Genomic DNA, 27,528 nt, shown 5'->3' on the forward strand with positions numbered 1-27,528 from the left:
CTGGTTGGAAAGGTGGAAAAAGGAGTCAGCGTTGTGTGCAGAACAGGTGAGGTTTAGCACTCCCATGCAGGATTCAAATGTACATGGGTTGTTCAATACTGCACCACAGCACCAAGCCCTGCCCATTCTACCCATTTCCCAGCCAACTTCTGACATGGCCTGCAATTAAAACACCTTCTTATTTAGTATTTCGATAGAAATTATTCTAATTTCAAAAATCTGCCATCAACATCATCCATTAAATATTGAGAACTGTGTGCAAGTATACCAAGGACAAACTTCCTTTTATAACTCGCCAAGACAACATTGTAAAAAAAAACAAAAACAAACCACCAAACACAACCAACAGGTAAGGTCAAATCCCATCAAAACAGAAAACTGACACAAATTTTAATATTTATATATTTTAAATCAAAACACAATTAAATATAGTATGTTTTAAGTACATGAATACTTGGGCATGAGAGAAGTAAGAGGTGGTACATAGTACCAAAAACCTATACACAGCCTTTTTTGCTTTTTTATAGACAATACAGTGTGTCTCTATACAATCGAATATTGCAACAGAATAACACTTGCTAGTCAATCAAGATATTCTGAACATTGGAGATGATTTGAGTTCTTCAAAAAGTGATTTTTTTGCACAAGTTTGCGGACAAAAAAGCAATCATAAGAATAAAACAAAAAAACCCTAAGTGTTGTATACTAAAAATGCAGCAATAACAGAATGGTGAGACACTGAGTACTTATGATACCCTGCAAAATCAATTCACTGGAAAAAAAATAACAGAGGTGCTGTGTAACACTGTGGCTTTTTGATTAAACTAAAGGTTTTGCAAGTCGCAAGCATTGCCAATGTCAGGAAGAAGGCCAGAGGTTACTAAAAATTGTTTTTCTTTGTAAACCAAACATCTGGAATTAGATACCATGTTGGTTGGAGGACAACAAGCTATGGAGAATGGCAGCAATTACTTTTTTCTTTGCTCATGGGATGCAAAGGAAAGAAAATGGAACAGTCTACAGGGTACAATCTCCTCAGAATGTGGGCTGCATTCGGAGCCATGGCTTGGGGGCAGAGGGTCGCACAAGTGCAAGATGAGTTTTCAAGTCTGCTCTGTGTCAGAAGCAGGGGGTTGTGTATGCAGGTGTAAGAGCTCAAACAAGGGAGTTAACACTGTCCAGGCTTTGCTTCTCATCATTCTACACTGCCTTCAAAGTTAACATAGTTATGAAGTAAAATACATTTATCTTACAGTTGAATACGCATCTATTTCAAGTAAGGAAAAAATAAAACTTCGGACTTTTTAGGTCATTCAATGCCAATGAATTCACCATTTCAGGTTCGCTTCTCCAATGGCCGATGTTGGCAACATGCCCCATGGCCTCTCCAATTACGTGTTTAAAAAATTACAAGTAGTAGAACTAGAAACTACAGCAAAACCTTCCCCTCTGTCGTGGCTTGTGTCCCATTCCAGATATTTTGCTTAAAAGTCTTTTTGAGACAGGGTTAAGTATTTGTGAAGCTGATCGCAGTTTCTCAGTGACGCATTCGTAAACTGCGTCTTCACCTCTTTTAAAAACCATCCTTATTGTTAACGCCACATACAACAGGAAAAAGTGTTTCTTCACGCTCTACAGTGGAGGTACACGATTGCTTCTTTTTTCATTCTTCCTTATAAATGAGGGAGAGTTCGGCGGTTGGAGTAACAGTGTTTTGTTTTTATTGGCTGTGTTAAAGAACCCACCAAAAGGGAAAGTCCACTCATTCTCCAAGCGGGAAAACCAGATTTCCTGTTCTGGCATTTCCGAAATCATAGCTGGAAAAAGAAAAACAAGGTTAGAGTTCACTTTACCCTAAAACATACAAGGCAATCGCTCGAAAGACATTTTGTGTTTAAAAACGTTGAGGCCACGTATGCTTATGAGTTTGGGAGAGGAAAAAAAAAAAAATCCCCCAACACACTCAACCTTCCGATAACTGTAACCATACTTGCTTAAACAATGCCAGAGCACCTGCAGCCACCTGGTACTTTCTAAATACTGTGCTGAGTGACCTTTTCATCTAGCCCGACTGGAATTATATCATTTGCAGCCAAGCTATTAAGTGAAATCATTATACAAGTCATTTAAATGTAACCGCTCTATTAAAAAGAAAACAGTTACATAGTGAAACTATGGATCCATCCATTTGGGTCTAAAAACATGTGCCAAAGCCCATTTAACCTTCAATAATTAAAACCAGCGCAAGTAAATTTTTAAGAAGTCAGATGCCTGAAAGCCAGAAATACCAGATTAACTTGGTACACTGCTGTCGTCATTATTTCACAAAACTCCACCTGTTGCATCAGACCCGTTGGGGTGTTTTTTAAACACAGAAAATGTGGACTTGCACAACAACTAAGTCACTAAACAATAACACGCCACACCAAGCCACTAGCCTATGGACAGGGCTATTGTGTCCTTAAAAGTGCAGACACAGCACTGCGTAAGTTAGCGCACCCAGCAAGACAACTTCCCAGCTCTTGAGTTTTACAGACCCTTTAGGCAAATATACCAGTATCTGTTAACAGGAAACACCAAGTGTGAACTCAAGTAAGGAATTACAGTATCGATCCTGCAGCACAAATCACTCTTTTCACTAAGGCAGTTTGTAAAGACTCAAAATGAACAAAGAATTTTAATGCTTGCGCAGGAGAACCGCTACAGTTGTCCCTTAAGAAATTCCTACATCATCATATGTAGGCTGAAACACTTCCAACCTTTGTTTCTTTGTATCGTGCTGTGTTAGTCTGAACATTTACCAGCATGGGTTTTGGATGCAGTAGGAAGGCGAGCAAGAGCTCTGCTCCTCCCACAGTCTGGCTTACGTCAGATAAAGACAGGCAGCCTTTCCACCCCCTTACCTTGGTAACCTTCTCCGAAGGCTGTTCACATTGCGCCTGCTGCATAACGTCATTGACTATCATCTTCGCTATCCTCCAAGCCATCTCTTCTTGAGCCTGCCGCAGAAAAAACATCCCAAAATACAAATAGCTGCAAGTTCTTAAAAACACAGTTCCCTCAGCATCATTCACACACTCAACCTTGGAGATGCAGTTAACCTTCACAACTCAGTGACCTGTAGTAAACATTACCCTCCCTTGATGGAAATGCACCTGGTTTCCAAGCAGAGCATTAACGTCAAGAGAGTGAGTTAGAGAAGATTGCAGACTTATCTGTTGGGGACTTGTCCAAGCCCCTCCAAGGGGGAAAAATGCAGCTTGCAATCCATGTGCAGTGGTCACTTCACAGTAAAAAAACCCAACCCAACCAACACAAGACAAAGAAGAGCAGCGCCTCTGCTCTCAATTGTGGATACAACTTATAACACCATAAAAAGCAAAACCTTGACTGCAAGCACACAGTTAACCATTCTATTGGTTAAACCAGCAAGCACTGGCAAAAAATGAACTAGCTTCACACATGTGTGCAATTAAATTACATTTGGCACACAGAGTCTTGCTGGTGCATCAGAAAGATACTCAGAGAGAAAGAGCCAGGATCAAGAACTTCAGTACTTCATTTCCCTAATCTACACTGTAAAGTAAGTCACAAGGACAACATAAAATAGGACACACCTCATCTGTGTTTCCTTGAACCCATTTCTTCATTGCTTGTGAAAACATGGACCCTAGTTGAGATAAAAAACAGCAAGCAAAGTAGATTAGCACCCTCCATGGCACACCTCTATAAAAGCTACTTCCTTTCATCCTGAAGGGTTTGCACTGCTGGTGTTGGAGAACACAGAAGCATAGCATGAAAGACAAGGGATTACGTGGAGCCATGGTTCATTAGACACTGAGCCCGAACCATTCCTCTTTACCAGAGCTGAAAAGCAGCATTAACAGCAGGTCCCAAACTGGGTGGGAAGCATGTGGAGAGCTCAAGTTCTTTTTCATCTTGAGACCAAAGCTTTGAAGGTTTGATCATCAGCGCAGCTGCTAGTGGCTTCCATCCCTGCCAGGTTCCATCGACAGCTCCAACTCCCACAGGCTGCTCATACTCCCAGGAGTCCAGCTGGACCAGAAAAGCAGAATTTGGATAGGAAACCGGGCCAGAGACGGGTTTTGCCTCAGTACAGGATGATCCCCTAAACACCTCTAATTGGCTTAAAACAGGTCTGGGAAGAGCCAAGAATCTTGCTCATCTTAACTGCAGTAAGGAAGAGAGCAGCTCTGCAGGTGTTTACAGAAATAGAAAAAGGAAAGCAAACCTTTTGATTTTTTGACATCAGGCTCAGGTTCAGATTCTCTGATAAACTGTCCCAGGTCACTGACTCGTCCAAACGTCATCCTCCTGAAGAGAGGAGGAATACAAAGAACCACACAGGTTACCAAGAGAACTTCAGCATTATGGAAAGCTACCAGTCAGGAAAACAAAAACCCCACCACAATAAAGACTCTAGCGCCAGAAGACCACTTACCACCTCTTCCACCTAAATTTGATACACTGGGAAAAATCCCATGCTCTTCTCACATATCTGAATTCAAAGTGTATCTTAAAAATTCTTCTAGAAACTAGAAGCAGGCAAATGCTTCAATGACTCAATCACGTAATGTCAACAGGCAGTGCTAACAAGTGCTCCACACTACTACAAAAACATGTTATTAGGGAGGAAAACAGTTTACAGCACCTGAAAGGACAGAAGATTGGTATGTGACAGAAAAGCAAGGTAGCTATAGAAACAAAGAATTTCTGTATGAGATCCACAGGGTGGAAGAGCTCTGTAACAGAGAGCAACTTAAGAAACAGAAGAATAGCTGTGCAAACCGCTACAGAAAGTCTCAGCCATTCTCTCCCATGGAGGTAGGGAGAAATCAGTTGCACATTAGACATCTAAGGCGCCCAAGCTTATTCTTTTCTGTTCCAACTCCAAACAGGAGCTACTTGGCTGTATTTTGGAGTAAAACAGGAATAATAACTAGGAGAAAGAGAAAACCCAATTGGAAATATTTTTCTGGCTGCCACTCTGGTCAGAGAAGCATTCACTATGACATTGGTGTTAAATCACGCTATTGGAATCAGTTTACTGCCAAACATTAAGACTAAGATACTAAGATTGCAACATCTTACGTGTGGGTACTCTCCACGCAGGAGGACACAGCAAAAATGAGAGAGGTGAAACATCACTAGAAAGAATGAGATACACTGAATGAACCTTACCCTGCATATGTTCGTTGATATAAAGATTCTGGATCCAGACTTGCAGCATCTACAATTATTGCTTCATCAAAATTTTTCAGGATTTTAACATTAGCCTTTTTGACATTGGACTACAAATAAAAATTCTAAGTATTAGTGCCCAATGCAGACAACTAATAGCTTCTTAACAAAAGTGCAATTTTAGTGCTTTTACACTTAGATAAACCTCTATAAAGTCTGTAAGCAAGCATAAAAGAATTAGAGAGCATCTGCACAGCTAACTCAGTATGACACCGTTTTTAAACAGAGGATGATGAAGTTACATGAACAGAACACAACGTACAGGTCAGCATACATACGTGTAAGGACTGCTGCCTAAGCATTATCCACTGAACAGATCTGTCTGTGCATGCAAATTATTTGTTTGTGAGTACTTAGCACTGAACTACTTCAAAAGCTTCAGCAGCTTCACTCATTCCTCTCATGCACTTGGTAAGCAATTCCCGAACACACAACGCTTCCTCCATACACAGAGAACAAACATTTATCTTTTGGCCTGGAGTATTTATGTAAGATTAGGAAAAAAGCCAAGGAAACATTAGAGCAACAGCAGGGAGAACACAAATGCACAGCAATCTATTAGCACCTTAACACACAACAGAAACATTTATGGCAGCTGCCTTGCAAACTCCTTTCCTGCTGCTCTGCCTAAGTGCTGTTCTTTATGCAAATATATGCAGAAGCTCAGAGATTCTCCTATTCAGATAAGCAGGAATGCACAACACCAAATGCAGCACTTCATTTCCTAAACTGTCCAAGCAAGCCAATTACCAGCAGTTTCTCCTGCTCACGCTATCAAGCAGCAGGATATTTCAAGAACACAGATTTTACTCCCACTTTGGAACGAGGAGGAATATTCCCTCCTTGCAAATTAGGAGGTTTAAAAATATTACAAGCTGGTAGGACAGCTTCCAAGTTGCTTGAAACACAGTACATCAATAACGTTGGTCTAGATACTGGATATAAAACCCATGGTAGCACTGCAGCATTCAATAAAAGCAATTCAGCAGAAGCAGTTCTTACTTCGCTTTTCTGCTCTCAGCTGGGCTTGCAGTTTGCAAAATGACCTGGTTACAGATAAGTCAGAATCTGCTTATCCTCTCTTCTTTCACATCTGAATTAAGCAAAGCTAGAATTTTTGGAATAGACAACTCTTGGTTAAAAACACATCTCCAACATTACCGGGCTAGTTTCAGTGTGTAATGAGCTCTGTTTCTGAGGCTAGGCCCACAAGGGAACACAGCTCTCAAAGCGGCACCATGAAAAGCAGTAAAAAAGAAAGATGCTGGCCTGCAACCAGGGCACCGTGCAAAGCAAATACACAGTGGCCATTTCTCAAGGACTTTGGAAGGGTAACAGAGCTGAAGGAGCCTAGGCACATTCTTGTTGGTATCTACACACTACAGCAAAGCAGCAGCCACATAGCTCTCATCGTGCGTGATTAGAATGCCTCACCCAGCAACAGACTTTTTTTCTTATGTCTGGCTTTACATCAAACTTATACATGCAAACAAAATTCAGGTATCACCCCCCGGCTCAAAGCATCTTGGCGGTAACACAGTGAAGTGTCAGAAGGTTCTTTTGGAAAAGTCAGGAGTCTGGCCATTCTCGATCAGACCAGCAGGAGTAGCTAGCTTAGGACAACAGCAGGGAGAAGTCTGCTGAGACAAACCAGCGAGCACCACCCGGTCAGATATTAACTGGCACTGCTCCATGTTTGAGCAGACAGATGCCTTAAACCCTGGAACTGAGTGGACTCTTCAGGACAGAAGATCTGGCATTTTAATAGACTGGAGCACACAAAACTTGCATATTTAATTTCTATAGAATATTCACAAGTGCCAGTTTTCACCTAAAGTTACAACTATGGCATTAATCAAAACCCTTATTTCTAAAAAAAAAAAGCGCATTCTTAAATGTTATAGCACTACAAAACAGTCTTCAGTGACTATTAACAGCTTAATAAAAACATCACTTTGATGCGAAGAACTAAAAGCAGTACAAGGGTCTGGGTACAACAAACAGGACGGCCACCCTTCCACTCCAATACTGTTAGAACTCAGCAGCAGGCAGGCTGAACACGTCCCGACAGAACACTCGCTTTAACATTAGAGCAGAAGGGGAAGCTTCACATTACAAGATGTTTCCTTAAAGTGTATGAACTTTGATATTGATACAGAAACGTGACGGCAGCATTTCCTATAACAGAATCAAACCAAGAAACGCATACCTGGGAGGCAGAGCCATCCGGGCCCCCTATAGAATCACTATCAGGAGAGCTACCTGGGCCGTGAATACTCAGTGCAATATTCGCTCCTGGAAATTCATCTCCTCGTACTGAATGGATGAGATCATTCAAGTATTTGTAGTAAAGGTTGCTGGACAAGAAGCCAGGTAAAAAAACCTGAGAGACAGAATAAGGAGTTCTCTTTAATCTAGGCTGGTCTGCACAATTACTGTAGATGTCTGCAGACAGAAGGGACACAGTCCTTGTGTAGATGGTACACAAGTAAAAGTGTCCACACGTGGAATTACTCCAGATTACCAACTGTACTGCTTTAAATTCAAATCCTACTGCAAAACGAACAAAAACAACTGCATATTAACCAAACCCTCCAGTAACTGGAGCTGAAGTAGAGTGGTTTTTTTTCCCCCTCTAGAAAATCCTGACAACCCAACAGGCTTACAGTTATTTTGCAATGCTGTTGAAAAATCCAGAATCAAATCACTAATCTCTAGTATCCAGGTATCCCAGAGTTACGGTATTAACCACACCACTGGTATTAGACTTGCAAATAACTGTTACTAACAGGAAGGAAAATTTTCTAAAGATACACAAGGAGCTGCTGACAGCAATTCACAAGGAAGGAAATTCTGGTACTTCCATTAAAACGCAATAATCACCCAAGACAAACATTTCACAGAGAAATAACAGAAGCCAGTGGGTGGCATCTTTTCAAATCAAGCTGGGGAAAATAGTTTAGCAAATTTTTCTATTTGTTCTATTATCCAGGTAAATAGGAACTCAATAAAAGAACAGGACAAATCAGAGATGCTGCAGGGGACACCTGACACCACAGGGTCTCCACATCAGCTTTATTAACTGTCAAAACCGAAGAAGCTCTCTCACCGTCTCCATGGTTGTCCACGCCTGCCGTAAGGGAGTGGTGAAACAGTTAGGGAGAGGACCACCTTCCCTACAGATGTTGGACTCAATCTCTAACCTCACCGAGTCATCAAACCCAAGAGGATGAGTGGCCTGAAGAGAGAAGTACCTGCAGCACCGGACAGAGGAAGACGACAACAGAACAAGATTTGCAAAACTCTGCAGGTGGCGAGTACCCAACCCTTCCCACAGGCCATTCCTCATGCTGCAGTCACTAGATGGTGCTGGCTGCAAAAACATGCGTACAACTGATCCTCACTAACTACAGGGGAAGAAAATCCCTTACTCACAGAAAAGCTTTTGATAAAACCTTGCCTCGAAGATACAGATAAAAGAGCGAGCATCACCTGACTGCTGATGAGCAGGATCTTACACACAGAGCCTTGCAGCAGGGAAGAGGAAACACCCGCCACTCTGAAACAGCACTTGCTTCACTAATCACATCGTTGAAAACCAAGTTTATGGATGGAGTGGGAGGACGACTGATGAAAGTCAGAGGGAATTGTTTGCTTCCTCTCCAATTATTATTTCCTACCAGGGTAATAACTCAACAAGCTGTGGCAACAAGTCTCACACTTAAGCTTAAGGACAAACTTTTTCTGGAAGCAGTTTTGATGTCTGTTGCATTATTGCCCAGGTGAAGCACAAAAAGGAAAAATAGTTACACTATTGAGAGTGAGAGGAAAGCCTGATATTAAAAGGCATCTGGTTGCTTCCTTAAAAAAAGAAAATATTCTGAAATATTAAGAACAAGCACTGTTTGGCTTTTACTACATATGTAACAGCTCCCACAGCCTACTTTAAATGGACAATAGTGTGTGAACTTTAAGGTTTTTCTACAGTGTTGCACCTGCTATTAGGTTTAAATCCTTTACATTTTCAAATGCCAACCAACTGGCTTTGATATTTCACAAACAAACATAAACTCAAGCAATCAAGTCCTGAAAACTCCAAATTACGTTTAAGAATGGAGTCTTTATAAGGATTTTTCTCCTCATGCATAAAGAAAAATTTTGTAAGTTCTTGTGTTCATACACATCGAAGGCCACCTTAATAAAACACATTTCAGTGTAACAGTGCAAGACTGCACAGTTACAGTCTGAAAGTGAAAAGTTCTTTTTGCACAGTGCAACACAAAACTACAAGCACAAAATTAGAGCTTCAGAAACAAGTAATTGTTGAACTCCCTCACTTGTCATATAAAATCATGGCATCATTCTGTGCTTCTTGCCCATCATACTGGCCTTTTTTGGCAGCAAGCTGAGACTGGAAGTTATCTGCTGCCAACCAGAACTGCAATACATTAACTGCATCTTCCTTCTCCATGTACTAGAAGGGAAATCAAAAAAAAAAAAAAAAGAGGAGAAATTAAAGAAGTTTTAGCAAGAAACTTTTAATAAGCATAGACAAACCTGCTGCTTTCCATTTAAACAAAAAATATAGTCCGTATATTAATGATGCAGAATTGCCACCAGTGTATCTTACATTTTCTGAATTTTCAGGTACAGTGTTGCAGACAGATTTAGTTTGTTTTGGGTTTTGTTTTTTGTTTTTTGTTTTTTTTTTAAATAAGAACTTGTGACATTTCTGTGGTAATTTCGACATTTAGTTTCCATACTTTTTTTTTTTTTTAATCATACTGAAGACAGAGGAAACACTATTTTCATGTTTTGCTTAGCTCACATTGAACTCAGAGTACCGTCTCAGCTTCTCAGTTTGCCGTTTCAAACTAGACTGGCTTGTCAGACTACTGGGACAAGTATTTTAGAATTAACAGATGACTCCCTGAAGGCAGAGGACCCCACAACTGTAAAATCATACATCTAACCTACCACATTCCTAGCTGGTATCCTCTCTGCGTAAAGCCAATGAATTATTTGTTATCTGTAAGAATGCTTAAGGCTTTCAAAGTCACTACCTCATTTGGCAAGATTAAGACAACGATGTCAAAGCTCCTACAGAGCAAAGAGACACAAGCACTAACTGGAGCGGGCACGCACCAAAACTCATTCTACAATACAGCATGTAGGTTTCAACATGTGAAATAGTTCTACACGTGGGCAGGAAACCTTTCAATGCATTTTCTCTCAGAAAAAGATACACCTCATCTTTTTTATTACATTTGAGGTGTCTTTATTAGAGCCATCAGGGGGTGAATAGTTTTTTGCATTTGATAGAAAGGAATAAAAGAAGAGAAACCCCAAAACCTAACACTCACCTCAGAGAAATAGAACAGGGCTGATTCACAGAAAAGGATGTCAGCCAGATAAACAGTCCCACTAGTCAGCACCTCAATCTGGTATTTACAGAAATGATGACTTCGCAAAAATTCACTAAAGTGCCTGCACACAGACAGAATGACAGTTAGTTATTAACGGTCCACAGTGTTCAAGGCACCTTAGAACCAACTAGCTCTCACCCCACAAGTCTTAATGCTTTTAGTTAAATAAAAACAAACAAGAAATGGCATGGGTTGACAAATGACACAAGACAGACACAAAGAATACAATAATAGCACGCACACACAACTTCAAGTGATCACAAGAATGGATATGCAGGAAAAGATCTGAGTAGTTTCAAATACAGAAGACTGCACAAACAGTTGGCTAAAAATTTTCAGGGAAGCATAACCATTTAACAGAACCACTTTTTGCAAAAGGCAACAGACACAAGAAGCCAAACCAATCAACTTACTCTTGTTCCATTGCATTAAACACTATGGACTGTGCTGTAACAAAACAGTTAGGATCCACTTGTCCATCTTCCCCACAAATCTTTGCTGCAAAGAAAGACCAGGTTAATTTTAACATGTATTTGGCTGATCAAGCTGAAAGACACGAGTGACAACTGGTTAATGAGAAACTGCAGTTCAAATCCAGTAGAATCAGTTGGTTCTGACTGTGCAAAACGAGCTTTTCAAGTACTGCAGATAGCTGAATGATAGTACTACAGCTAAAACATTTGATTGAGACTCAAATGGGGATTCCCTCCATAACCACCAGGAATTCTTTCACTAATTTAAGCAAAGCCTCTGAAGGTTCTTCTGGGGATATTGCACAGCACTACTGAAAGGTCAGATCCAGTGATACTTGTCATGTTATCTATGATCTTTTACAAGTTTCTTTTTATTTTTATGAATTTTAAAGCCATGTGAGTGTATGTGGTATTAAAGATGCATCTTTTTGGGGAAGGAGGAAGCTCTGAAATGAGTAAGCAGCATACATTCTTACCAACTATGTCATTTCTCATCGCTTCTGTAATAGGTATTGGTTTAGCAGCATCTGGAGAAATATATTTGGTAAAAGTACTAACTGCATCCCGTTCTATACCTACAAGGAAGAAATACAGAATCAAACTCTGATTATCCTGGCACAGGTCTAAAACGAGGAGCGAATAACAAACATCTGCTCTTCAGAAAAGCAAGTATCTAATTATCAGTGGTAAGTTTCTTTCCCATGAAGCTTTCAGTCCACTACTCGATACTTTGCTACTGATGAGCTACAGTGACTGTTACCTCTAGCCAGGTCACGATAAGCCCAGCACGGACGGACTAGTGAGATGGAACAAAGCAACGCAGCTCTCAATTCCCTACCACCAGACAAGACAGCACCCTCTTCCTCAGCCGCACACCTTAGTCCCAGAAGTAACGCCTTTCTGGCAAGATCTGCAGTGAAGTTCCCAATTTCTAGCTCTCATCATACAGAATATAAAGTATTTGTATCATAAAGGAATTACAAGAAAAAAAATATCTTAAAATAGGATGCCTTAAAACAAGGAGTATGTTTACGTGTCATCTTTTGAGATTTGGGACACTGGTCTGGAAGAGAGAAAAAAAAATTATACTCCAGACTTCTCAGATTTCTCAAAAAAGACCTAGTACTGTCAAATTCTTTTTAACTGTCAGAAAGCAGAGGTGCTTTTCATGACTGAAGTATCATCGCATTTGTTTAAGCTACTCTGGGGCTGAGGTTATGTATTGTGGAGGTACATGATAAATAACTATATGAGAAAGACAAACAGCAAGAGAAAGGGATGCAACACAAGGAAACAGTTGGGCAAACAAAAGGAACCAATATGAAGAAAGAAGTGTTTCCTTTTTGTCTGTAGACTTGCACAAATGAGAAAGGACTGAGTAGATGCAAAGTAGAGAAACAGGTTACTGTGCATGTAGCTTACTACCAAAAGTAAATATTTTAATTTCATCCTTACTTCCAGTAGCCTCTGAAGAGGTGGAATCCAAATGAGAACAAATCAGTTACAAGGGGAGGAACTCTATCAAATAAATCCAAGAACAAAAACAGTACGTTCCACACAAAAGTCTCTACAAGTCTCTTGCAACTGTTACTTATGTCATTTTATGTGATACAGGATATTTACCTTCTGTGCCAAGTTAATTATCAATTCTCAGCCCCATCATCCACATTTTCTGCAATTCTTTTAAGTTGGGACGGGTGAGGGAAGAAAGGGAATGGCAGTGTTCATCTTCATTTCTTAAATTATACAAGTAGGAACAGAAGCAACCTAAGCTTATTAGAGCACATGATTTTGAAGGCTCTTCAGCAGCTTATTTATTTTTAAACAACCAGAGAGTCAAATAATACATAGCTCAAACTGACCACTAGCTTATACAGCAGGTTAACATTACTGATACACACAATTTTCTTCCTCACAACATCACATCATACTTGGCAAGAACACATGGGAACAGAGGCAGCTCACCGTACAAAGCAAGCAGCAGCTGGTACGTTCCCCATCTCCCCACTTTTTCAAAGAAAGGAAACACACGGCACTTACTTTTCATGAGTTTTCCTGACAAGTCTTTTAGTGCAGAGGAGGGGCTGTTTCTATTTGATACTGTAAGCTTGGAAGATTCTTGTTGGTCAGCTGGAACAGAGTGGGTACTTGTCTCAGATTTTCTTAGACAAAGAACACTGGTATTATCACTCTCCTGACCCGGGAGGACGTGGTTCTGGCTGTTGCTAGTTCTGTCGTTCTTGTCCGAAGCCACTGGCTTGGTCCTGAGCAGACAGACTGTGCTAGAATACTCCAGCCTCTCCTCAAGCAATCCAGTTGGAGAAGATGACGCAATTTCCTGCTGTTTTGAGGGCGACACTGGCTCTGCCAACGAGCTCTGCTTAACTGTGTTCAGGCTGTGTGCTCTTATACGGGACCATGTTGTGGAGTGGAAGCTTTCAGCCTCTAACCAAAACTTAACCAAGTGTTCCATTCTGCGGAGTTCCATAAACTGGATAAAATAAGGGAGGGCTACATTGTCCTGCAGAACCTGTTCAAGGGTCTTTGAAAGGCTTGATTTGGTCTCTTGAGCCTGATAATTCAGACACGATCTGCCTAAAGAAAAATATAAAGGGAATGACTCCATGCTGTACTGCAGGCACGGGTATTTGATACAAAACCATCCTGCAGCGCAGCTGGGGAAGAGATGACTCCAACATAACAGTGGTACACAATGCCAAGGAACCTCTTTTAACAAGCAAAGGTACTGTCCCCAGTTAAAACCCTTCCAGGGTAACACAGGTGCTATTGTAACAGCAGCCAGTTTCGCTAATTACTTGCCTGAAAACCAAAGGACGGTGAGCATACCAGTAATAAACACAGACTAAGAAGAAATGTTGCCGTTATTCTAGAGCTGATGAAGCCTTACCTAAGTCTCCAAAATGAGCAGCTTCCATGTGACTTGGCTGCTTCTTAAGGGCAGCTGTCCGACTGCTAGAAAAAGAGTCCATGTTGGCAGAGATGGCATTAATTGCCACATGGCTTGGTCCTGCAGCCTCCAGCAAGGCATGATTTCTAGTGCTTCTTTGAGGGGAATGTACTGGTACTGGAGCTGGAATCAAGACAGGAATGATGAAAAGACAAGGATCCCAAGACCTCTTCTAAGCAGTACCCAATGCTAAGCGCCCCAACACGTGCCACAGAGTTTGCAAGAGTCAATCTTACTAAAAACCTCATTGTACCACTGTGCGTCATCTTTGATTGAGGGTCTGGTAAGAGTAAAGATGACAGAAATAAACAAGTTTTATTACTGCAAGAGGAAATTCACTTCCAGTAGAGCAGTGGAACCCACCCACCTGTATTTTCCTTACTCAGTAGCTAATCAAAAGACACCAAGTCTAAGTTTACATGTGAAATATTATTCCCGAGTCTTCCTGCTTCCTTGATACTGATACCGTAACAGCTTAATGCTATTTTGGCAACAATGTGGTTTAGTTGTAGTGTTCTTGCCAATCCATTTCCATACCTTTCTGAAGGCCAAAATGCGCTACAAAATCCTGAACTACAAAGCCATCTGTGAATTTTAACAATAATATTTTTCAGAAACATTTTCTTTTTTCTATTTGGTTTTAAGAGAAAAAAAGCAGCAAGGAAACATGCCTGATGAAACCCCAGGTTATAGACCTTAACCTTCTCTAGCTGTCTTTGAGTACGCCTGGCTATCTGAGCCCAAAGAGAACAAAGAACTTCCTCACAGAAAACTCTGCCAGTGAAAAAGAATTAACTAATTGTTAATTGATGATAAGTTGAAAAAACTAAGTGTGCTCATAGCAGTTTCAAAAGCTCTCAGGAAATTGCATTTGATTAGGATGTCACACAAGGACATCTTACACCTGACTCAAAAATACGAGTCAGTTGACACATTATCTCAGCACACTACCTCCTAATGGTGTGCTTCGTCAAGGCGTCAAGCAACTCCCTTTGGATGACTTTCATGCTGCATAACTTTATTTTTATTCACAATTTCATGACACATGATGACAGAAGCTGACAGTTTCACACTTGCATGTCATGGTAACAGGTACCTTCGGAGCAACAGTATAAGAGAGTTAAAATGTTTACGTTATTGCGAGGCGTTTCTCCAGTTGCAGTGTTTGGTACCAAGACACCACTTGCCACCTCCTACAAAGCCTTTGGTATTAAGTACCAGCAATAACGGAGAAAACTTATTTTTTCTGAGGCCACCGGACTGGCAGCCAGTTGCCTGGGCTGCTGACAGTAACGGGGAAAACTTGGCGAGGGCTACTCACGTAGGAGCAGAGCCACACGCCTCAAAGGTTTAGCCTTTTGTGAATTAGACTTCAATTTAATATACATCATGAACATTTGAGGAAAAATTATTCTACTTTATCTAAGGATCAAACACCTGTTCCAAATCTTCCAGATAGCACTACTTCACTAACCCAACATCACACAGACTGCAGAGTAGCTGCTTGCCACACTGGAAAGATGCTCTCTGTTTGTAGCAGCTCACTGAGTAATTTTCAAATTTACTTTTAATAACAGGGTCGCCACACTGTAGGCTTTTCCTGGAAAACTCTTTCAGCTAGTCATCAGAAATTGTAGTTGCACTGAAATCACAGGGTGTGCTATTAAATGGATGCAACTTACTGTTTCCTATATTTGATTTGAAAGACAGACCACCAAGGTGAAAAGAGCCTTTAATTTTCTCTTGGTATCCAGATAACATATTAACAAGTACAGAAACAGGATTTTGTCTGAGGATATAAAAGTAACATATCAGATTCAAACAAATTATCTCATCTCCTTTTTGTATAGCAATAAAAAACGACAGGATAAATAATCTTGTTTTGCCACAGCTCAAACTTCTTTCTCCTCAAGATTTCTTTTGCCCTCCTAGCAGATTTGGCAGCGAGATTTCTGCACCACACGGCGCAGTGTTAGAATAGCTACACATTCTGACCAAGGTTCACATCCTCAGTCCCACAAGCCGCATCAGTCAAAGTTAAATCAGACACCGGCAGCCTCTTTGGCAAGTCAGACAGGGTTAAGCTGCATTTTCAAAACTGCAAAGTACACTACGTGTAAGCAAGAAATTTCAGAAGCAATTTGTTGTAGATAAGGAATAACCACTATTTGCAAAGTGACTGAATTGCATGATCACTTTGAATTAAAGCTCACGTCTGACATAATTTAATAACCTTCTGTACTTACAGATTCAGCAAGATGACTAGGAAAGATTAGTTACTATAAATACTCAGAAACAGAATTAAGTTTTGGGTCTTTTTTTAATGCATAGGTCACATCTGTGCTCACTTGTAAGGAAATTATCCCAATTAAAATAAAAATGGCAGATGATATTAGATAACTGAATTTATAGACAAAAATAAACATCGATCTTACTTTTAATTGCTTTCACATCTGCGGTCTTTTCTTGTTCTTTGCCTTTCACTGTAAAATACAAAGGAAAATGTTAATGCTATTTTGGGTGATTAAATGCATTTACCAGAGAACAGACAAAATTCCCTATTTCAGCAAGTATCAAGGCAGGTGTAAACTATCATTTTGTTAAAACTCATCTTACTTAAATCTGCACATATAGTAATTAACAGAGGCTTTCAAAGCTTTTGCGTTGATTTATTTTCAAAAGCAAAACCTTATAATCTGTGAAATATGTTCAATGAAATACAGTATATTAAAATTAACGCTGAGAAAGATGCTCGCTTGTCTATATGATTAAAGCAAGGCTACGTTCAAGGTTACTTTAATAAGCAGCATTAACTGGAAAGAACGGGACAGCTGGGTTTTAAGTGTACAGCACTGGCAGATGCTCTCTGTGAACCAGAAATCACACATCTAAACCCAACATTTCCCTCAAATTGCAGGAAGAGCAGTGCAACGCACAAAGCTGAGGAGATGTACCAGCTCCATGAAGCCAGAGCCAGCCCATGACTCCTCAGTCATGATGGATACCACAACAGTGTTCTGGAAATACCCTGCAAACAGTTAATTCTCTCTCAAATAATATAACTGAACTATCATCACACCTACGGTAAGCAACTAATGGGAAGAGAATAGTTTAAAAAAGTTGTGATGGAAAAGTGGTGTGTTTTTTTTAATTTATTTTTTAAAAGGACGCTCCTAAAGGAACCAAATGAGCAGACCCATTTCAAAATAAAGAAACCGAAGTAGTACATAAAGAGGATGGTGTGAGAAACAAATTAAGTGGGGATACTGAGGAACATGATCTACCAGCAAAGCCTCCTCTGGCTGCTCCAGGCTGGGATTATTACTACAAATAGGTCATCTCTGAACACTGATTGTAGAGTCCTTCCATACATAACCACAAATCATAACCCAGCACAATCAAACATTTACATCACAAAACACAAGTGGATTAAACAAAACCCCCCAACTTTCCTATTCTGACCTAAGTATTTAAAATATTCTAAAGGGAAACTCCAACGTCTGGTTACATAATTGTCCTGCACAGTGGCAGCTGCAGCACTGCCGTGCTGCCAGCCTTCACTGCGAGAAGTAAAAACATTGCAGGTCTGCAAACTGGCAACTCAGCATTTAAGATTTCAGCTAGCAGCTAGCACATTCTCGCTCTCTGACAGTGGGGCTTAAGCGTCCATTAAGAGCTGGATCCTTTCAAAACTGAGCTCCTGCAGCCAGATGCAGCTGCGAACAGTGGGAATAAGCAGCTTTTACATAACTGGGGGCGTGCTGATATGCAGGAGAAAAATCACCGAAAAAACCCTGCATGTCTGAAGTAACCCCGAGGTGCAATGGGAACGAAGAAACCTCTCTACAGTATTGTGAGCCTTTATCATTCCAAAATTATTCCAATAGCCGATTCATCAAACTGACTCCTAACTATCAGCAATGATTCCTGAGTTTCAACACAAGAGTCCTCCATAAGCCTATTTTCAGTTTAAATATATCTGTTCCTTCTTACCAACTACTCAGTTCCTCTCTGCCTAATTACCTACTTATTACTGGTAATACAAACTCCTGGTTCATGTTCCTAACCTCTTTATACACAGACTGCTTCCCCCCCACACCTCCAAGCAGAACAAAACGAAGTCATTAACAGCAGAGGACAAAAGAAAACTCCTCTATGTGACAAGACCAAATATTAGAGAGTGAAGTTTCACTACAGGAATTTACTTTCAATTTCCTCAAAAAAACGGATGTCACTTGGTGTCTGTGTGAAACAAGAGGTAACTGCGGTACAGGATAATCAAGGACTAAGGGGTTGTGAGAACTTCCAGTAGCAAACCCCATTCACAAAGGAGTAACGTATCAAACCAACGCAAGCCAGCCACGTGATGTTTGAGAATTTTAATTCGCATCTTGAGATGCAGAAGAATGAACAAACCCATGCTGTTCACACACAAACGTGTACAAAAAATTATGTAATATAAAGTTTCAGAGGTCAGCCAGCCAGTAAGACTGTACACTATTTCCAAGACATTCCTAGCGAATGAGCACGTTGTCTGGCTGTTTCATTGATAACAATTTCATAATCTGCCCTCAAGCACCTGGCTGCTGGTTCAACTGTAAGAGTTTAATTTCTCAACTTATGATCCACCCTCAGTCTTCTAGACCTTTACTTAAAAGCCCGTATGAAAAATAACCATTTCACTGCTGTTCTTGATTTTTCCACACTAGTTCTTTTGCGATCCTTGCTATAATTCAATTTTTAACAATTGCTCTAGTTGCTACCCAATGCGATATCCTCTTAAACAATGACAGCTCACCCCAGAACACTGATGCTCCTATACAGTTTGGGGCTGCACGTGTCTGTCTAGTCAGTGGAGTTCTACCATAACCCTTAATGTGTTGCTTTTCTCCCAGCTGCAGGTTAAGACCTTCTCTAAAAGCCCATATCTAAAATGGAGATTATACAAAACCATCATTCTTTGTACAGCCCAGATGAAAGCTTACTTCTCCAAGATCGCCTCTCTTGGGCATTTAGTTCTGACTGTGCTTCTCTGACCAAAGATCCTTTAATGAAAGTAACAGACTCAGGATTTTAATTACTTTCTCCCCGAGAAAGTTTTCACCAAAGCTTCTATCATTCTTATGATGATGCATCAGGATGGAACATCAGCTCCACAGTTCTCACCAGCGAAGCAGCAGAAGTGATTTTTGAAGAGTTTAAAAGCACTATGAAAGTTTGATTCTGCAGCTCAATGTTAGCATGCAAACACCCCAAAAAGGACTATGGTATTTGCAAAGCCCTCAAGTGGCCTTCAAGAGTCTTCAGAACAGTAGTTTAAACTCATTTCTTCCAGGACTACTGCACTAACCTCCACAAAAAATGAAACTTTCAATGCTGATACTCTGGCTGAGTAAGGTTACAACAGGACGGGTCAATCAAGAGCAAAAACATCATCTCAGATACTATGCTCCTTCCTCCTAACTTACAGCCTGGCCTCCCAAGATGGACATTCCGGGCTTTAGTAAGTGAGGAAGGCTCTGCGAGAGCACTGCTGCCAGCCACGGCTGGAACCGCCACGGTCCCATTGCTTGAACTCAGCACTAGAGAAAGCAGAGCTGCTTTCCCGGGAGGCCCTTCCTAAAAGGTGCCACTTCCAACAAAACCCACTCAAACCAGACACGGTGCAGACTGAAGGTGCCACGCCAGCGCCAGCTGTAGCACGAGTGCCTTCAAAACGCTTTGCTCCCAAAGAACGTTTGAACTACGTCCATCTGTGCAGCGGTGATACTGTACATATTTCAGGAGTCCCGATCGCCCTGTGTAACAGCCACAAGCGCGTCAGGGAATAACGTGTCGGTGGCGCCGGCTTTGGCGAAGGGCTCGGTGCGATGAGGTCCCTCACTCAGCTGGGGGTGCAGCCACGGCTCTAGCACCCTTCGCCCGTTCGGTCGGATTTTACAGAGCGGTGTCTACCGGCGCCGTGAGAAAAACACCGTGTCAACAGTTCAGAGGCTCCGCAAAGGCAGGAGGTGCGGGCCATGTCACAGCCCCCGGGCCCCGCGCACGGGCAGGGCGGCCCGGGAGAGCCGCAGCCCCGGGGTCCCCCGCCCGCCGCCCCCCGCCCCGAGAGATAAAAGGGCCCCGCCGCGGGGCCCGGCACTGACCGTCATTCGCGGGGAGCGCGCTCCGCGGGGGCCGAGCTTCCTCTCGGGGCCCGGTGACCGTGCCCGGAGGGGCAGGCGCGGGGCCCAGCAGCCGTGCGGGGGACGAGGCCGGCGGCCGTCCCTCAGCCCCGGGCCTCCCGCCCGCCGCCCCCCTACCTTTCCGCCTAAAGAAGGACATGGTGCCGGGGAGGGGGCGAGGCGGCCGCTGGGGAGGGGGGAAGGAGGGGAGGGAGGGGGCGAGGGCAGCAAGCCGGGCTCCCTATGAATGAGACTCCTTCCTCCGCCCGCCGCCGCCTCTCCCTCCGCCTCTTCCTCCCGCGGAGGCGCCAGCGGCCGCCATGTTGTCAACAACCGCCCCGCTCCCTCTTCCGGGCGGCCGCCCGCCGAGCATGACGGGATGCGGCCGCGGCCCCCGCCTCACTCAACATGGCCGCCCCGACTCGCGGATTGGCCGGGGCGGCCATCGTGGATGAGGGCAAGGAGCTCACGGGGGGCCGCGGCGGGGGCGGGCGGCCATCTTTGATCAGGGCGGGGGGCGCCGGGCGGCATGAGGCGGCCATGGCGGTTGAGGGCAGGAGGGCCGCGAGGAGGCGGTTTGGGGCTGCCCCGGCAGTTTGGGGACGTCCAGTGGGAGAAAGGTGACGACCTGCCCCGAGGGCGGGCGACAGCGAGCGAGGGGCAGGAGGCAGCGGCCACGGCGGGGCCGGCGAGCGCTGAGGTGCTGCGTGAAGCGCCCTGGAGACCCCCGAGACGTGGGCCCAGAATGCCCCTTGGGGCGGGGGGCTGCAGCGGGGGGCTGACACCCCGCCACGCCTCACCGCTGTCGGGCACCAGCACGCGGTGTGCCAGGCGAGGGCCTGGGCCCTGCGGGCAAAAGCCGCCCCCCCAGCGCAGGAGACTGGGGACCTGGGGACGTGGCGGCACGAGTCGGCACGTGCAGGTGGTGCCAGGAGCGTGGCAGGGCGCTGCCACGCCATCGCCAAGTACCTGGTCACTGTGGCGGTGTAACAGAAAACCCCGCCCGGCAGGGCGTGGGGCTGCAGCGGGTGCAGGAATGTGGAGTGTCTGATAAGTCAGATCCGTCAGCATCCGGAGTCCTGCCACAAAAATCCTCTTAATTATCCTCCCACGGCAAACCTGTTCTTTCCGCAGCTACAAAGGACATTTGTACTTGTTACACGTTGTTTACGTTGATCTCTGAGGAGCAGTACATGATACTAATGCTTTACAAATACTTTATGAAGACTATTATTATAAGTTCTGGTTTACGTACGAGGAAGCTGAGGCGTGGGGCCAGAAAGCAGCTCTCCCGGAGTCACACAGCTGCACCTGCTCCGTGCAGCAAACCGTACAGCCCTACGCCTCCGAAACTGCCGTGGACACTGGAGAGCCAGCTGGGAGCAAGGAACTCCAGCGCCGGTGAACATGGAAGAAACACAAAACACATCCCCTTTCCTGGGCTTTGGCACTCCAGACTGGACAGGATTTAGCTTTCCAAACACACAGCGCTCAGCCCAATTCCTCTTCAAGCTCTTTTAGGCCACAACATTTCTGGGCTCGACCCCCAGGGCTTTGTCCCATGGGGCCCTGTTAGCAAAACGCCCCAAGGATCCTGAAACAAAAGCTGCAGGTGGAGCAGGGACTGCAGGAGGCGGCTGCCGTTCTTCCTCATACACACTCGTGTCATGATGGATTGACGCAGTGTCATCCCTCTGCGATGTAACTGTCCCGCTGTTGGTGCTTGAGCCATGAGAAAATTACGTAATTAATAATTGTTACATAGATTTCGGCAACATCTTTCATCCAAATGTTCCAAAGCTCTTTACACTCAGTAATTAAGACTCATAAATTGTAAATTGCATAAAAGGTATATGGGGATCTTTTCAGGGCTGAGATGAAGCCGTCTCTTGGGCAGGATTATTGCAGCTGATCAACACCCTTTAGCAACTGTATTTTCTCTTGTGATATTATTTTTGTTAACTGATGCTCTTTGATACATTTTTGTACACGTGCCCAGAGGCTGGTTTGAGGATAATGAGCTGTTATATATGTTTTTTGCATAATGAATGGAATTATTTAACTGGCACATAACCTAAGAGGCTGGTAATAGACCAAAATATTCAAAAGGTGAGCAAATTTGGAAGAAGGAGATGACTCAGTTAAGGAACACTAAATTACCATCTTCTGTCAAAAAGGTTTTCACCCCGTCCTCTACAAACATGCATAATAACTGGCAGTATAAAGAGAGCCCTAACCAGTCTGATTCTCCGTACACTGCACACGGATTTCTCTTTACTTCCATGCAACCGCCTGTGGTTGAAGGGTCTGTTTGGCAGATCAGGCTTTAGGTTTCAATCTATACGGTGGGGTTGAAGCAGGACTCAATGTATTAGAGTCCTGGTCTGCCAGGCTAAATTGCAGTTTGTGGTAAAATTCCCAAGGGAATTTGTATTCCGGACCATCTTTCTGACCTTAAATCCTCATCTTTTTTTCTGTTGCCATGCCCTTAGATGCTGACTGATGTTGCTCCTCTGGCAGAGCAGTGGTAGAAGCAGGCATGTTTTCTCAGGGGTTTATTTAGCTATGCCTATCTGCTTCGAGCAGAGGGGACCCTTTCACGCTGGGACACACAATCTCCCGAGACAGCACTACCAGCTGCAAGGTGACAAATGGCTGTCATCAGGAAGGCGAGGCTGTCAGAAACCTGGCCAGCTGGCAACGTGATTTTGGGGTGGGTAAATTGTAGGCACCCCCATCACACTTGATAAGGAAGACTGATGTTGCAATTAATTTTCAAACAGCAGCTCCTCATCCAACCTGTCAACGTCTTTGGGATAATTCAATTATCTTTGCATCAGGTTCTAGATAACTGATGAAACCTTACGCTACAAGTATGATTGCCATGAATTACATTTCCTGGACTGAAATCTTCTCCCCTTTTTGGGAATGTGCAGAAGGGCTGAAGCCCCAGTCCAGTTAGTCACTCAGCCTTGGACCCTGGAGATCCGCACTGGAAGCATGAGTAACGTCAAGTTCTGGAGCTTTCAACATAAAGTGACAGTTTAATTATCTGAGCAATCAGTTGAAATACGACTTCAGGACACAGGTTGGCCAACAGTAGAGAAGCTGGGGGACACCTCCCTAAATTAAAATATTCAAAGAAAAAAAAAAGCCTCGCTGCATGGTGATTTTCCCCTCCCCATAGCTATAAAAATAAACAAACTTTAGTATTTGAAAAGGTCTAAACAGGATGCTCCTGTTTGGACAGAATTAATAAAGCAGAACGAGACTTTGTTGATAGCTTGGTGTCTTTGACTCAGATAATTAATCACAGGGAGCTGCTCTGCTCAGTTACAGCACTCAGAAAGTAACAAACCCTATTACAGGCCATTGCCTTTTTTCACATTTTTGAGACAGTCTATTCACTTATTTACATGTATTTACACGATGTTGGGATTCTATCTCATATATAGACTTCTCGCTACTTTGGGAATACAGTTAATAAAAACTGCATGACTATGGGCTTTAACAGCCTGGATATTACTCTGGAATCAATAATAATGTCCAAAATATATAAGGAGTCAAAGACGGCTTTGTACGCCACAAGCTTAAAAATCACGTTCTAAACATTGCCATTATCATTGTTAAAAAGTTACAGAATATAATTTCAAACAAATAATTAGGCATCTTAGATGAACTTGAAAAATACCTCCATCCAGGGAGGTGTTTAAAAGACATGTAGATGTGGCGCTTGGGGCCATGGGTCAGTGGTGGGCTTGGCCATACTGGGTAAACGGTTGGACTTGATGATCTTAAAAGTCTTTTTCAACCTAAAAAGATTCTGTGATTCTACTCCAAGCAATACAAATACAAATTACTAGGAATCCAAGAATTAATGTTGGAGAGCGGGAAAGAGGCAGCACATACATATAATGGTGCACAGCAGAATGCTGGGGAAGCTGTACAAATGAGAAGACGCAACTGAGACCATCAGAGTAGGGGTGCCCCAAAACTGCAATTGCAGCAGCTTCAATTACAGACTTGTATTTCTCTCTCTCTCTCTCTCTCTTTTTTTTTTTTAATAGGAAAACAAGTGTCTGCATGCACACAGAAAACTCATTGCAAATTTGGATGTGGCTGACCTCGGTTCATTAGCCTTAATGGAAACAGGAAGGTTGGTACTGGCTTCTCAACCATGCTGAGGGTTTCAAAGAAGGGAATTATCCCACGTCCCAGCCTGGCAAAAATTAACTGGTTTTATTAAGACATTGCAATCCCTCCAGGTCTCCTTCCTCTGAGCACATGCCCAAGGAGGAAGGTGTGTCCCTCTGTGCCTGGCGGCTGGGTACAAGGGGTGAGGAGTTTCTGTATGACTCTCAGTGGGTGACTGGGTGGGTTAAAACCTGAACCTTGAAGTGTAATACAGAAGAAATTGGAGGCAGCGGCTAGGGGGGAAGCCTTACACCCAGGAGAAAGAGCTGCATCAGTGACCTGCTGCTGAAGATCTGCTGGGCAGCTGAGCTCTGGGGAAGGAGCACTGAGCAGGAGCACAGACACGGGAAGCAGAAAAGCCCTCACAGCAGCTTCTGCAGCTTTTCCCCAGCCCGACCCTGCTGCAGGCTGTTCCTCACAGGAAGGAAGCCTTTTCTGCAGGGCTTTCGTGCCACTCTGGAATTATTCTGATTTACTGAAAACAAACCGGATCGTCCCTACCTCCAGACGTTACTGCCAGCGTTGTGTGGGACTCACCTCAGACGACCTTTCTCCAATTCACAGTGGTTTTCCCACATTCTTGGCCATTTATGGTGTCATAAATACTTGAATAAAACAAAGTTTAAGAAAATTAGTTTAAGACCATTTTCTGTGTTTCTCCATTTATGCTTTTTTTCCCTTTTGTTTTTCTAAATGCCTCAAAGAGTATGAGAAGTGATGCAGCACACGACAGCAGTTGGGTATTTCTGCAAACCAGGGATACGGAGAAAAGACAGGGCTGAGCGTGGCTTTGTCCCTTCAAAACTTTCCTGGAAGTTACAGGACCACAAGTCGTCTGCACAACATTTTTAAATGCTGGAAAACCACCCACCCCCATGAAGCTCAAACGCTGCCCTCAGACACAACAGCAACATTTTATGCGGGACGTTTTGTCTGTGAATTCAGCTGTAAAGTGTAAATTCGGTGCCCCTCGTTTTCCTCCCCGGGCAGCCTCGGGGAGCTGCCGCCCGCCAGCAATGTGGGCGCACACCAGGAGAGGGTGCCAAGCCCCCGGCTCCCGGCTCTGCCTCCGCACGGGTTCCAGCAGGGACGCCCGGCTCCGGCAGTCCCAGAGCCGTCTGGCTGCGCCTGAACCACCGAGCAGACGCACCCCGGATCTGAAGGGAAAACTTTTTTCACCCAAAGCTGCCCAAATACCTTTAACTGTTCCAGCAGTAAGTGCCTGTAATCCGTCTGAGGACGTTAGGGCAGGATAAATGCCTTTTTTCTATATTAAATAAAGGAGCCGGCTCTTTTGGCTTGCGGCTGGTGAACGTGGGTGCCGCTCGGGGGGACAACTGAGCTGCTGGCGAGCGAGAAAACCCCCGCAAAGATCCGCGAGGCACAAGCATAAAGTACCAATTCATGGCGCAAAGCGATAGGGAGGTTTAGCAGCAATAAAACCCGGCTGATCCATGAAGTTTCCGAATGACTGTTATAAAAATTCATCTGCACTGGGAGGCGCAGCTTTTGTACCTAAAGTCAGGCCACATTCCCGGGCAGCCGCTCCGCCTCGCTCTCCGCTCTGCCTGTAACGCTCCGGAGAAACCTACGGGATTAAAGGATAAAATTAATGTTGCTCGAGCGAGCAGACCCCGAGTAAGACACCGCCCCGAGAGGGGCCGTGGACAGGGCTGTGCGTTTTCAAATCCTCCCCCCCTCCCCCGCCGGTGACACCCGGGCTGCGCGAAATCCCCTGCAGCCCCCACTCGTGTCCCTGGTCGGGGACGCCGCAGCCGTCGGCGGCACCTGCGGGGGGCGGAGGGGGCTGTAAGAATGTCACCGATAGTGGGAATGAAATGAGGCGTGAGGGGCCGCGCCGCGGGCTGCGGCGGGCAGGGACAACGTGAAAGACCCCAACACGTGTGCGCAGGTGAGGGGGGCGCCGCTCCCCCCGCCCACCGGGGCTCCCTCCCCCGCCCGCCGCGGGTGTCGCAACCGCGCCCGGCCTCAGCCGCGCCCCGCGGGGAGCGGCGGGGGGGGCGGCGCGCAGGCAGCGCGCAGGCAGCGCGCAGGGGGCGCGGGCAGCGCTGCCGGCCCCGCGCCCGGCCCCGCCGGCCGCCCCGCGCCGCGGCGGCTGCGCGGCCGCGCTGCGGCGCCGCCGATGCTGTCGGTGCCGGTGCCGGTGGCGGGCGCGGGGGCGGCGCGGGGCGCGGGTTCCCTGCCCCGCCGGCGCACCATGTGCAGCGGCGTCGGCTGCTTCTGGGCGCTGCTCTCCGCCGGCCTCCTGGCCGCCTGCGCCGCCGCGTTCCTCTCCCCGGCCTGGCTGCTGCCGCCCGGCCGCGCCGCCGGCGGCTTCGGGCTGCTCTGGCGCTGCGCCGGGCCGCCCCGCGGCTGCCACGGCTCTGCCGGCCCCGGCGGCTTCGGAGACATCCCCTCCGGTTCTTGGCAGGTGAGCGCCGCCCCCCCCCCCCGCCGCCTCCTCCGGGCTCCCCGGCACCCCCATCACCTCCCCGGCGATCCCCTCTGCCCTTTCCTGAGCTCCCCGGCGTCCCCCCGGCACTCCCCGGCATCCCCCCTGCCCTTCCCCTGGCCCTCCGGCATCGCCCCCCGCCTGTCTTGGGCTCCCCGGCGTTGCCCCATCACCTCCCCGACATCCCCGTGACGTGCCCCGGGGCTCTCCGGCACCTTCTCCCCCACCCATCGTCTCTCCCACATCCCTCGGCTCTCTGGTATCTCTGTCTTCCTCACCTCCCTAGGGTCCCCCTGGTCATCATCCCGGCATGCCCATTCTGACCCAGGTTCCCCAGCATCCCTTCACCCTGTCCTGTCCCAGACCTGCCATCCCTGTCCCACTCTGAGCATCCCGGGCACCCCCTGCATCTTCCATGCTGCCCTTGAGCATCCTCTGCATCCCCCCATGCTGCTCTCAGGCACCCCTTTCATACCCTGCATCCCCTCCTGTCCTGCCTCTGAGAATCCCCTCAGCACCCCTCGGGTGTCCCGTGGTCCCTGTGGGGCCACATCCCTCTTTGGGATGCTCGGTCACTCTTGGGGTGCTG

General features: G+C 45.1%; 2 protein-coding genes across 5 annotated transcripts in view; one reads left to right on the plus strand and one right to left on the minus strand.

The window, feature by feature from the left end:
* Nucleotides 1-384: 384 nt before the first annotated feature.
* Nucleotides 385-20,615, minus strand: AKAP10 (A-kinase anchoring protein 10). Of its 4 annotated transcripts, XM_056344317.1 has the most exons (15): nucleotides 20,276-20,614; nucleotides 16,565-16,612; nucleotides 14,070-14,252; nucleotides 13,202-13,756; nucleotides 11,638-11,736; nucleotides 11,102-11,186; nucleotides 10,626-10,749; nucleotides 9,600-9,736; nucleotides 8,372-8,516; nucleotides 7,472-7,645; nucleotides 5,203-5,312; nucleotides 4,253-4,335; nucleotides 3,618-3,670; nucleotides 2,904-2,999; nucleotides 385-1,817 (listed from the first exon to the last, which is right to left on the minus strand). In XM_056344317.1, exons 1-15 carry the CDS (start codon nucleotides 20,451-20,453, stop codon nucleotides 1,812-1,814), a joined length of 2,076 nt encoding a protein of 691 aa, XP_056200292.1. In that variant the 5' UTR covers nucleotides 20,454-20,614; the 3' UTR covers nucleotides 385-1,811. The 4 variants fall into 4 exon arrangements, 2 of the variants coding, with proteins under 2 accessions (XP_056200292.1, XP_056200200.1); XM_056344225.1 differs by lacking the exon at nucleotides 385-1,817 and having other exon boundaries at nucleotides 2,655-2,999; nucleotides 20,276-20,615; XR_008822699.1 differs by lacking the exons at nucleotides 385-1,817; nucleotides 5,203-5,312 and having other exon boundaries at nucleotides 2,916-2,999.
* Nucleotides 20,616-26,172: 5,557 nt separating this feature from the next.
* LHFPL7 (LHFPL tetraspan subfamily member 7) overlaps nucleotides 26,173-27,528 on the plus strand; it is a 64,318-nt gene continuing 62,962 nt past the window's right edge. The window contains exon 1 of the mRNA XM_056344516.1: nucleotides 26,173-26,918. Coding sequence (XP_056200491.1) covers nucleotides 26,631-26,918 — 288 coding nt within the window. The 5' untranslated portion in view covers nucleotides 26,173-26,630. The remainder of the gene's footprint in view (nucleotides 26,919-27,528) is intronic.

This window comes from Falco biarmicus, chromosome 1 (genome assembly GCF_023638135.1).
Source record: "Falco biarmicus isolate bFalBia1 chromosome 1, bFalBia1.pri, whole genome shotgun sequence".
Classification (NCBI taxonomy): domain Eukaryota; kingdom Metazoa; phylum Chordata; class Aves; order Falconiformes; family Falconidae; genus Falco; species Falco biarmicus.